Source organism: Mixophyes fleayi, chromosome 12, assembly GCF_038048845.1.
Source record: "Mixophyes fleayi isolate aMixFle1 chromosome 12, aMixFle1.hap1, whole genome shotgun sequence".
NCBI classification, from domain to species: Eukaryota; Metazoa; Chordata; class Amphibia; order Anura; family Limnodynastidae; genus Mixophyes; species Mixophyes fleayi.
In genome coordinates, this window is record NC_134413.1 from 82,796,654 (window position 1) to 82,810,155 (window position 13,502).

At 35.2% G+C, this 13,502-nt stretch overlaps 2 protein-coding genes across 4 annotated transcripts in view; both read left to right on the top strand.

Moving 5' to 3' along the window:
• LOC142108564 (uncharacterized) overlaps nt 1-13,502 on the top strand; it is a 625,828-nt gene that overhangs the window by 339,843 nt on the left and 272,483 nt on the right. The window lies entirely within an intron of this gene.
• The window catches only part of LOC142108403 (uncharacterized), an 88,542-nt gene continuing 85,463 nt past the window's right edge, over nt 10,424-13,502 (top strand). Inside the window, exon 1 of the mRNA XM_075192025.1 lies at nt 10,424-10,816. Coding sequence (XP_075048126.1) covers nt 10,424-10,816 — 393 coding nt within the window. The remainder of the gene's footprint in view (nt 10,817-13,502) is intronic.

A 13,502-nucleotide genomic window follows, 5' to 3' on the forward strand; every position in this document is an offset into this window, starting at 1 on the left:
TCATGAATAATGAATTGAATCATGAATCATAATTCGAATCATGAATCATGAATTGAATCATGAATCATGAATTGAATCATGAATCATGAATTGAATCATGAATTGAATCATTAATCGAATCATGAATCATGAATTGAATAATGAATCATGAATTGAATCATGAATCATGAATCATAAATCATGAATCAAATCATGAATCATGAATTGAATCATGAATTAAATCATGAATTGAATCATTAATCATAAAATGAATCATGAATTGAATCATGAATCAGGAATCATAAATCGGATCATGAAACATGAATCATGAATCGGATCATGAAACATGAATCATGAATCGGATCATGAATCATGAATCATGAATTGAATCATGAATCATGAATCGAATCATAAATCATGAATCAAATCATAAATCATGAATCGAATCATAAATCATGAATCGAATCATAAATCATGAATTGAATCATGAATCATGAAATAAATCATGAATTTAATCATGAATCATAAATCATGAATTGAATCATGAATCATAAATCATGAATTGAATCATGAATCATAAAACATGAATTGAATCATGAATCATGAATTGAATCATGAATCATGAATCCAATCATGAATCATGAATTGAATCATGAATCATGAAATAAATCATGATTTGAATCATGAATCATGAATCGAATCATGAATCATGAATTGAATCATGAATCATGAATTGAATCATGAAATGAATCATGAATCATGAATTGAATCATAAATCATTGATCAAATCATGATTCATGAATTGAATCATGAATCATGAATTGAATCATGAATCGAATCATGAATCATGAATCGAATCATGAATCGAAACATGAATCATGAATTAAATCATGAATCATTAATTAAATCTTGAATCATGAATCATGACTTGAATCATGAATTGAATCATGAATCATGAATCATAAATTGAATCATAAATCATGAATCAAATCGTGAATCATGAATCAAACCATGTATCACAAATCATGAATTGAATCATGAATCATGAATCATAAATCATGAATTGAATCATGAATCATGAATCATAATTCGAATCATGAATCATGAATCAAATCATAAATCATGAATCAAATCATAAATCATGAATTGAATCATGAAATGAATCATGAATCATGAATCATAAATTGAATCATAAATCATGAATCAAATCATGTATCACAAATCATGAATTGAATCATGATTCATGAGTCGAATCATGAATCATAAATCATGAATTGAATCATGAATCATGAATTGAAACATGAATCATTAATTATGAATCATGAATCATAATTCGAATCATGAATCATGAATCATGAATCAAATCATAAATCATGAATCAAATCATAAATCATGAATTGAATCATGAAATGAATCATAAAAATGAATCATGAATCATGAATTGAATCATGATTCATAAAACATGAATTGAATCATGAATCATGAATTGAATCATGAATTGAATCATGATTCATGAATCGAATCATGAATCATAATTTGAATCATGAATCATAATTCGAATCATGAATCATGAATTGAATCATGAATCATGAATTGAATCATGAATCATGAATTGAATCATGAATCATAAATCATGAATCATGAATCATGAATTGAATCTTGAATTAAATCATGAATTGAATCATAAATCATGAAATGATTCATGAATTGAATCATGAATCAGGAATCATAAATCGGATCATGAATCATGAATCATGAATCGGATCATGAATCATGAAATGAATCATGAATTGAATCATGAATCATGAAATGAATCATGAATTGAATCATGAATCATGAATTGAATCATGAATCGATTCATAAATCATGAATCAAATCATAAATCATGAATTGAATCATGAATCATGAAATAAATCATGAATTGAATCATGAATCATGAATTGAATCATGAATCATGAATCCAATCATGAATCATGAATCATGAATTGAATCATGAATCATGAATTGAATCATGAATCATGAAATAAATCATGATTTGAATCATGAATCATGAATCGAATCATGAATCATGAATTGAATCATGAAATGAATCATGAATCATGAATTGAATCATAAATCATTGATCGAATCATGAATCATGAATTGAATCATGAATCATGAATCATGAATTGAATCATGAATCGAATCATGAATCATGAATCGAATCATGAATCGAAACATGAATCATGAATCGAATCATGAATCGAAACATGAATCATGAATTGAATCATGAATCATGAATTGAATCATGAATCATGACTTGAATCATGAATTGAATCATGAATCATGAATCATAAATTGAATCATAAATCATGAATCAAATCATGAATCATGAATCATAAATTGAATCATAAATCATGAATCAAATCATGAATCATGAATCAAATCATGTATCACAAATCATGAATTGAATCATGAATCATGAATCGAATCATGAATTGAATCATGAATCATGAATCGAATCATCAATCATGAATCATGAATTGAATCATGAATTGAATCATGAATCATGAATTGAATCATGAATCATGAATTGAATCATGAATCATGAATCATGAATCGAATCATGAATTGAATCATGAATTGAATCATGAATCATGAATTGAATCATGAATCAAGATTTAAATCATGAATTCAATCATGAATCATGAATTATGTGTCACGGGCACTAGGAGTCTTTACCCAGGTATCACCAGATGATTACCAGAGCAGTATAGGTGGTAATATGATACTCTGGTAGCGGGGTGATCACGGAACAGGGAACAGCAGATGGTAAGAGAATGCTCATCGAAAGTCTATGACTAGCAGCACTGGTAATATATAGATGACTGTACACGAGGAACTGGATGGACAAGAAAACGTGATGGTAGTCAGTGGTCTGCAGATAGCAAGTTGTACCACAGCTATAGTGAGGAGGAATGTCCAGAAGTAACGAGGAGGTGATGAGAGTCAGCGGTCTGCGTATAGCAAGTTGTACCGCTGTCTAGGTGAGGGAATGGAATCCAGGTGAAGGTATCCGGATAGCCAGTGGTCTGCGTTAGCAAGTTGTACCACAGCTATAGTGAGGAGGAATGTCCAGAAGTAACGAGGAGGTGATGAGAGTCAGCGGTCTGCGTATAGCAAGTTGTACCGCTGTCTAGGTGAGGGAATGGAATCCAGGTGAAGGTATCCGGGTAGTCAGTGGTCTGCGTTAGCAAGTTGTACCACTGCTATGTGAAAGGACACTGGAAACTGGTGACTCAGGAAAACAGGGAACAGTGGTCTGCCTCTAGCAAGTTGTACCACTGAAATATATATGTGAGGAGGAGCACGGGGAGATAAATGCAATGCAGAGTAAACACGGCACACTGAACTTGATCCCACGATGATATGCACAAAATAGTAATAACTGAGCAGCACTGCACAAATATACAAAGTCACAAGAACTATCCAGGCTAACAGGTAACACAGTCAAATGATAGCAATAGTCTCAGTGGATAGGAAACTCCGGAGGAGAACAACTCAGTCCAGCTAGATATGCAATACACCAGCACAGTCAATGAGAAGTATGCATACCGTGGTTCAGGAGAGCAGGCTTTTAGAAAGAAGTGCAGAGATACCTGAATGGCTGGAGGCCGGCAGGATGCGAAGTCCCAGGAGGGTGGAAGCGGTAACCAAGTAGGTGCAGCGCACGGTAGGTAGACCAGCAAGGATGTAGACAATACTCAGGAAGCAGTAGTATATAGAACTGGACACCTGGAGAACACGGGAGAGTTGAGGCGGTCTAGCTGAGATGAAAGCAGCGGAGCGTTGATCCGATGCAGACAGGCAAGTTGACAAGCAGGAACGCTGTAGAAGCACGGAGACAGCGGATCGGCTTGCTGTAGACACGATGAGCACTGGAGAGTTGCGATGAGCAGGAGACTGCAGATACACGGAGGCAGCGGATAGGAATCAGCTGGTGCAGTCACGATGAAACACGGGAGAGTTGAAGTGGTCTGGAAACTGTAGAAGCACGGAGGCAGCGGATAGGAATCAGCTGGTGCAGTCACGATGAAACACAGGAGAGTTGAAGTGGTCTGGAAACTGTAGAAGCACGGAGGCAGCGGATAGGAATCAGCTGGTGCAGTCACGATGAAACACAGGAGAGTTGAAGTGGTCTGGAAACTGTAGAAGCACAGAGGCAGCGGATAGGAATCAGCTGGTGCAGTCACGATGAAACACAGGAGAGTTGAAGTGGTCTGGAAACCACAAACAAACAACAGGAATCAGCAGGAACTGAATACACGAGGAAACACAGGAACACCTTCAGAGGCTCATGGGGAATGAGACTCCAAGATCAGGCAACGAGGTATTGACCACAGGTGCTTTAAATAGGGAGTGTTGCCTGATCAGCCAATTAACTAAAAGGAACATGTACTGAAGGTTTGAAAGGGCTGCACATGCGCAGACCCTCAGGATGATGGACGGCCACGGTTCCTAAACACACGAGAAGAAGCACTCACAGTCCGGTGAGTGACATTATGAAATGAATCATGAATCATGAAATGAATCATGAATCATGAATTTAATTATATATCATGAATTGAATCATGAAACATGAATCGAATCATGAAACATGAATCGAATCATGAATCATGAATTGAATAATCAATCATGAATCATGAAATGAATCATGAATTGAATCATGAATCATGAATTAAATCATGAATCATATCATGAATCATGAATTGAATCATGAAACGAATCATGAATCATGAATTGAATCATGAATTGAATCATGAATCATGAATCATGAATTGAATCATGAATCATGAAATGAATCAAGAATTGAATCATGAATTTAATCATGAACCATGAATCGAATCATGAATCGAATCATGAATCATGAATTTAATCATGAATTATGTATCGAATCATGAATTGAAACATGAATTGTATCATGAATCATGAATTGAATCATGAATTGAATCATGATATATGAATCATGAAATGAATCATGAAATAAATCATGAATCATGAATTGAATCATGAATCATGAAATAAATCATGAATCATGATTCTTGAATTAAATCATGAATCATGAATTGAATCATGATATGTGAATCATGAAATGAATCATGAAATAAATCATGAATCATGAATTGAATCATAAATCATGAATCATGAATCATGAATTGAATCATGAATTGAATCATGAACTGAATCATGAATTGAATCATAAATCATGAATTGAATCATGAATCGAATCATGAATCATGATTCGAATCATGAATCGAATCATGAATCATAAATAGAATCATGAATCAAAAATCATGAATTAAATCATGAATCATGAATTGAATCATGAATCATGAATTAAATCATGAATCATGAATTGAATCATGAATCATGAATCATGAATTGAATTATGAATAATGAATCGAATCATGAATCATGAATCGAATAATGAATCATGAATCATGAATTTAATCATGAATCATGATTTGAATCAAGAATTGAATCATGAAACACGAAACGAATCATGAATTATGAATCATGAATTGAATCATGAATCATGAATCATGAATTGAATCATGAATCTTGAATCATGAATCGAATCATGAATAATGAATTGAATCATAAATCATGAATCGAATCATGAATCATGAATTGAATCATGAATCATGAATTAAATCATGAATCATGAATCATGAATTGAATCATGAAACATGAATCATGAATTGAAACATGAATTGAATTATGAATCATGAGTCGAATCATGAATCTTGAATCATGAATCGAATCATGACTCATGAATTGAATCATGAATCATGAATCATGAATTGAATCATGAATCATAAATCGAATCGTGAATCATGTATCATGAATTGAATCATGAATCATGATTTGAATCATGAATCGAATCATAAATCATGAATCAAATCATGAATCATGAATCGAATTATGAATCATGAATCAAATCAAAATTTGAATCATGAATCGAATCATGAATCATGAATCATGAATTGAATCATAATTCATGAATCATGAATTGAATCATGAATCATGAATCGAATCATGAATCATAAATGGATTCATGAATCATGAATCATGAATTGAATCATGAATCATGAATTGAATCATGAATATTGAATCATGAATTGAATCATGAATCATGAATCAAGAATTGAATCATGAATTCAATCATGAATCATGAATTATGAAATGAATTATGAATCATGAATTGAATCATGAATTGAATCATAAAACATGAATTAAATCATGAATTGAATCATGATTCTTGAATCATGAATCGAATCTTGAATATAGAATTAAATCATGAATTGAATCATGAATCATGAATTGAATCACGAATCATGAATTGAATCATGAACCATCAATCATAAATCATGAATTGAATCATGAATCATGAATTGAATCATGAACCATGAATCATGAAATGAATCATGAATCATGAATCAGGAATCGAATCATGATTCATGAACTATGAATGGAATCATGAATCCTGAATCGACTCATGAATCATGAACTGAATCATGAATTGAATCATGAATCATAAATTGAATCATTAATCATGAATCGAATTATGAATCAAATCAGGGAGAGGTGATCCGGTCAGTACTGTTATAGATAAGACTGCCCACATGGTCAGGTAGAGGTGATGCGGTCAGTACTGTTATAGATAACACTGCCCACATGGTCAGGGAGAGGCGATCCGGTCTGTACTGTTATAGATAAGACTGCCCACATGGTCAGGGAGAGGTGATCCGGTCAGTACTGTTATAGATAACACTGCCCACATGGTCAGGGAGAGGCGATCCGGTCAGTACTGTTATAGATAAGACTGTCCACATGGTCAGGGAGAGGTGATGCGGTCAGTACTGCTATAGATAAGACTGCCCACATGGTCAGGGAGAGGTGATCCGTTCAGTACTGTTATAGATAAGACTGTCCACATGGTCAGGGAGAGGTGATCCGGTCATTACTGTTATAGACAAGACTGCCCACATGGTCAGGGAGAGGTGATCCGGTCAGTACTGTTATAGATAAGACTGTCCACATGGTCAGGGAGAGGTGATGCGGTCAGTACTGCTATAGATAACACTGCCCACATGGTCAGGGAGAGGTGATCCGGTCAGTACTGTTATAGATAAGACTGTCCACATGGTCAGGGAGAGGTGATCCGGTCAGTACTGTTATAGATAACACGCCCCACATGGTCAGGGAGAGGTGATCCGGTCAGTACTGCTATAGATAAGACTGCCCACATGGTCAGGGAGAGGTGATCCGGTCAGTACTGTTATAGATAAGACTGCCCACATGGTCAGGGAGAGGTGATCCTTTCAGTACTGTTATAGATAAGACTGCCCACATGGTCAGGGAGAGGTGATCCGGTCAGTACTGTTATAGATAAGACTGCCCACATGGTCAGGGAGAGGTGATCCGGCCAGTACTGTTATAGATCAGACTGCCCACATGGTCAGGGAGAGGTGATCCGGTCAGTACTGTTATAGACAAGACTGTCCACATGGTCATGAAGAGGTGATGCGGTCAGTACTGTTACAGATAAGACTGCCCACATGGTCAGGTAGAGGTGATCCGGTCAGTACTGTTATAGATAAGACTGCCCATATGGTCAGGGAGAGGTGATCCGGTCATTACTGTTATAGACAAGACTGCCCACATGGTCAGGGAGAGGTGATCCGGTCAGTACTGTTATAGATAAGACTGCCCACATGGTCAGGGAGAGGTGATCCGGTCAGTACTGTTATAGATAACACTGCCCACATGGTCAGGGAGAGGTGATCCGGCCAGTACTGTTATAGATAAGACTGCCCACATGGTCAGGGAGAGGTGAGACGGTCATTACTGTTATAGATAAGACTGCCCACATGGTCAGGGAGAGGTGATCCGGTCAGTATTGTTATAGATAAGAATGTCCACATGGTCAGGGAGAGGTGATCCGGCCAGTACTGTTATAGATAAGACTGCCCACATGGTCAGGGAGAGGTGATCCGGTCAGTACTGTTATAGATAACGCTGCCCACATTGTCTATTGTCATTGTCTATTGGTATCTATTTATTTTTACTTTGGTTCGCAAACATCGGGCACGGACAGATGGAACATCTTTGATTAAGAGACACTGGTGAACCAACTAACCTTGTCATCGTGATACTGTTTTCTGACAGAACAGCTTGTGGTGAGAGACACTGGTGAACCAATATACTTTGCCATCTGTATACAGCTTTCTGGTAAGAGTCCCATGTTATTTTAACTTTCCATTTATTAAAAGAAGATAATATGCTAGATTGTCTTTTTATGTTTTTCCCGAACACGGAACACCGATACGGATATTGTGACTGAGGAAACAATCCACATTCTTAATACAGGCGATTATATATCCAGGCTCTTGTAAGCGCATACCCTAAGGGGTTTCCAGATTGAATGACAACAAGGGTGTTCAGTAATATATGCACACACGGGAGTTAATTGGACATTGTTCTTTTTCACCATAGTGTTGTTGTACTACACCATCATTGTTTTTTTTGTATGCATTATTCTAGATTTCAGAGAACCGTCTGTAAGACATGTATGTCCATCCACAATACACACGCAGTGTGCGTGAAGGCAGCGCCAGATGTATGTATCATACTGTTTTGTTATACATGTTGCAATGCAATCCATTAGTTTTTGTAACAGATTGTCAGTTGTATGGCTCTTAGTGAAGCAGATGATACACAGAGTAGCCTGCCTCTGACAAATGTGACGTACTTGGGTACATGTTGCTGCTGTTCCTGCTGGTGAAGGCGAATCACCAACCCAGTGGGCTGTCACAGTCATATAATCTTTAGTTTACCCAGTTCCGCTTGTCCACATATCTGTGGTTAAGTGTACAGTGGGTAGAATGGCATTTTGTAGCCCAATAATTACATTTTTACGAACCTTCTGGTAGAGGTGAGGAATAGCTTTTCTACTGAAATGGTGTCGTGATGGAATTTGGTAACGGGGACACAAGACCTCAAGTAACCGTCTAAAACCAGCTGTATAACTAGTGGTTATTGGACGCAGATCTAATATGAGCATAGTCACCATGGCGTCTGTGATCCGCTTTGCGACTGGCTGACAGCTTTCATACTTGCTTCCTCTTGCAAAGGATTGTTTAACAGTCAATTGTTGTCAACTACTAGTAGTCTTCTTCTTGGTCTGCTTCTGGGATGAAGATTCACCCCCAGCAGCAGCAGTGGGACTAACGCGCAAGGATTCTTCTGAGGAGTCATCTAGCCTTACCAACTTGGATGCAGGACTAACTCTGATCGCTACTGAGAATAATGATGAGGACGGTGTTGTGGGTGTAGATTGCAAGCGTCGGTATGTAGGTGAGAGAAGGGACCTAGCTGATGATGGACTGTTTGTTGTTATTTTTTTAGCATAAGTTTCTGATTTTCAGCAGCTTGCCATGAACTAGCTTCAAATGGCATTACATGGATGAGGTTCCTAGATGGTTAAGGTCCCTACCTCGACTGACTGTGGCTTTACATATGCTACAAATGGCTAGACAACTATTGTCAGGATTTGAGTGAAAATAATTCCACACATAAGAAGTGATTTTTTGGTATTATGTCCAGGCATGACAATGGCCTTCTTCTTACCACGTGCCAGAACGGCTTCCACCAGTGCAGGACTTACACAAACAAACAACACAAACACTATGCACTTTTACATAGCCTTTGCCAGATGACGTAGAGGGATTACTATCATCATGACTGGTGCCAGCAGCTGCTTGGTGCTCCTGCTCTGCTGTGTACTGCTGTGAATCCGTTTTGATAACACCTTACAATTTGACTGCAAATTCAGAAGAAAAGTCTGCCAGCCCTAGTATTTGCATTTCAGCAATGACAATTAGCAATGGAGCAATGGAGCTCTCCTCTTTGTGTGTTACCAATATAACATAGTAGAATGTCACTGCAGAATTACACCAAGCCTGCCAGCCCTTGTTATGGCCTGATGCTTTTTTGCACCAAGTCCCTACAGGTGAAGTTCTGTGTTTTCCCCACTAGTGGCCGCTATAGGGATTGTGTGTCCTCACTCAGCTGTTAAGTGTTATGCTAATCACCAGACCATAAAGACTGACCCGTGGAAATCATTCCTTGCTGGTTCATTGTGGTGTGTTACAGCTCTGGATTTCTGTTTATGTTGCAGCTCTGGATTTTGGACTCTGACTGCACTCTGCATCTCTGGAACCTGGCAAGTTTAAAAGACTTTGTTTTGAATATTATTCCTGGACATTTTGTTTCATGCCTTGCCTGGCCCTTCAGCCAGTGAGATTCACCCCTGCCTGTACTTACAATACACATTTAATTTTACTATCATCACTGTTTCTGTGCAATAATATTGTGGAATATACCAGAGAGCCGTGACAGAATGTACCAGCCTAACCTCATGGATCTTGCTGGGGCCACACCTGTCAGCTCTTTCAGACACCTCTATGCTACAGACTCTGCAGATATACTACAAATACGCTCTCAGTTAGCCCAAGTTTTGTGTCTGCTTCCTCAGCTAATCAAAGGACTTTCCACAAATGTTGGTAAGTGTGGTGCTCAGTCAGAAACTGTTTCCTGCCCAAAAACAACTTCACTGACAACCCAGACTCCAGTTATTGCAAGGCATGAGCTACCTGTGGATAATCAGCAGAAGCAGTGTAAAGCTTCCTTCCCAGCTGCTGTATGTTCTGAGGAAAGATCTACAAATCAGCCAACCAGTACTTCTTCAATTCAGACACCAGTCATCACTGCCATTTCTGAAAAACTACTTCAAGTTAGAGGTGGTCCGTACAGTCCCCTTTCACAGGAGGAACGTAGCCGCAGAAGAACTTTGAAACTTTGTTTTTATTGTGCTAGCAATGAACACTTCCTATTGTCATGTCCAAACAGAAAACAGAGGTCAATTGAATCTTGAATCATGAATTGAATCATGAATCATGAATTGAATCATGAATTGAATCATGAATCATGAATCGAATCATGAATCATGAATCATGAATTGAATCATGAATTGAATCATGAATCATGAATCATGAATTAAATCATGAATCATGAATCATGAATTATGAATCATGAATTGAATCATGATTCATGAGTCGAATCATGAATCATAAATCATGAATTGAATCATGAATCATGAATTGAATCATGAATCATTAATCATGAATCAAATCATAAATCATGAATCAAAGCATAAATCATGAATTGAATCATGAAATGAATCATAAAAATGAATCATGAATCATGAATTGAATCATGATTCATAAAACATGAATTGAATCATGAATCATGAATTGAATCATGAATAATGAATTGAATCATGAATCATAATTCGAATCATGAATCATGAATTGAATCATGAATCATGAATTGAATCATGAATCATGAATTGAATCATGAATTGAATCATTAATCGAATCATGAATCATGAATTGAATAATGAATCATGAATTGAATCATGAATCAAATCATGAATCATGAATTGAATCATGAATTAAATCATGAATTGAATCATTAATCATAAAATGAATCATGAATTGAATCATGAATCAGGAATCATAAATCGGATCATGAAACATGAATCATGAATCGGATCATGAAACATGAATCATGAATCGGATCATGAATCATGAATCATGAATTGAATCATGAATCATGAATCGAATCATAAATCATGAATCAAATCATAAATCATGAATCGAATCATAAATCATGAATCGAATCATAAATCATGAATTGAATCATGAATCATGAAATAAATCATGAATTGAATCATGAATCATAAATCATGAATTGAATCATGAATCATAAATCATGAATTGAATCATGAATCATAAAACATGAATTGAATCATGAATCATGAATTGAATCATGAATCATGAATCCAATCATGAATCATGAATTGAATCATGAATCATGAAATAAATCATGATTTGAATCATGAATCATGAATCGAATCATGAATCATGAATTGAATCATGAATCATGAATTGAATCATGAAATGAATCATGAATCATGAATTGAATCATAAATCATTGATCAAATCATGATTCATGAATTGAATCATGAATCATGAATTGAATCATGAATCGAATCATGAATCATGAATCGAATCATGAATCGAAACATGAATCATGAATTAAATCATGAATCATTAATTAAATCTTGAATCATGAATCATGACTTGAATCATGAATTGAATCATGAATCATGAATCATAAATTGAATCATAAATCATGAATCAAATCGTGAATCATGAATCAAACCATGTATCACAAATCATGAATTGAATCATGAATCATGAATCATAAATCATGAATTGAATCATGAATCATGAATCATAATTCGAATCATGAATCATGAATCAAATCATAAATCATGAATCAAATCATAAATCATGAATTGAATCATGAAATGAATCATGAATCATGAATCATAAATTGAATCATAAATCATGAATCAAATCATGTATCACAAATCATGAATTGAATCATGATTCATGAGTCGAATCATGAATCATAAATCATGAATTGAATCATGAATCATGAATTGAAACATGAATCATTAATTATGAATCATGAATCATAATTCGAATCATGAATCATGAATCATGAATCAAATCATAAATCATGAATCAAATCATAAATCATGAATTGAATCATGAAATGAATCATAAAAATGAATCATGAATCATGAATTGAATCATGATTCATAAAACATGAATTGAATCATGAATCATGAATTGAATCATGAATTGAATCATGATTCATGAATCGAATCATGAATCATAATTTGAATCATGAATCATAATTCGAATCATGAATCATGAATTGAATCATGAATCATGAATTGAATCATGAATCATGAATTGAATCATTAATCGAATCATGAATCATGAATCATGAATCATAAATCATGAATCATGAATCATGAATTGAATCTTGAATTAAATCATGAATTGAATCATAAATCATGAAATGATTCATGAATTGAATCATGAATCAGGAATCATAAATCGGATCATGAATCATGAATCATGAATCGGATCATGAATCATGAAATGAATCATGAATTGAATCATGAATCATGAAATGAATCATGAATTGAATCATGAATCATGAATTGAATCATGAATCGATTCATAAATCATGAATCAAATCATAAATCATGAATTGAATCATGAATCATGAAATAAATCATGAATTGAATCATGAATCATGAATTGAATCATGAATCATGAATCCAATCATGAATCATGAATCATGAATTGAATCATGAATCATGAATTGAATCATGAATCATGAAATAAATCATGATTTGAATCATGAATCATGAATCGAATCATGAATCATGAATTGAATCATGAAATGAATCATGAATCATGAATTGAATCATAAATCATTGATCGAATCATGAATCATGAATTGAATCATGAATCATGAATCATGAATTGAATCAT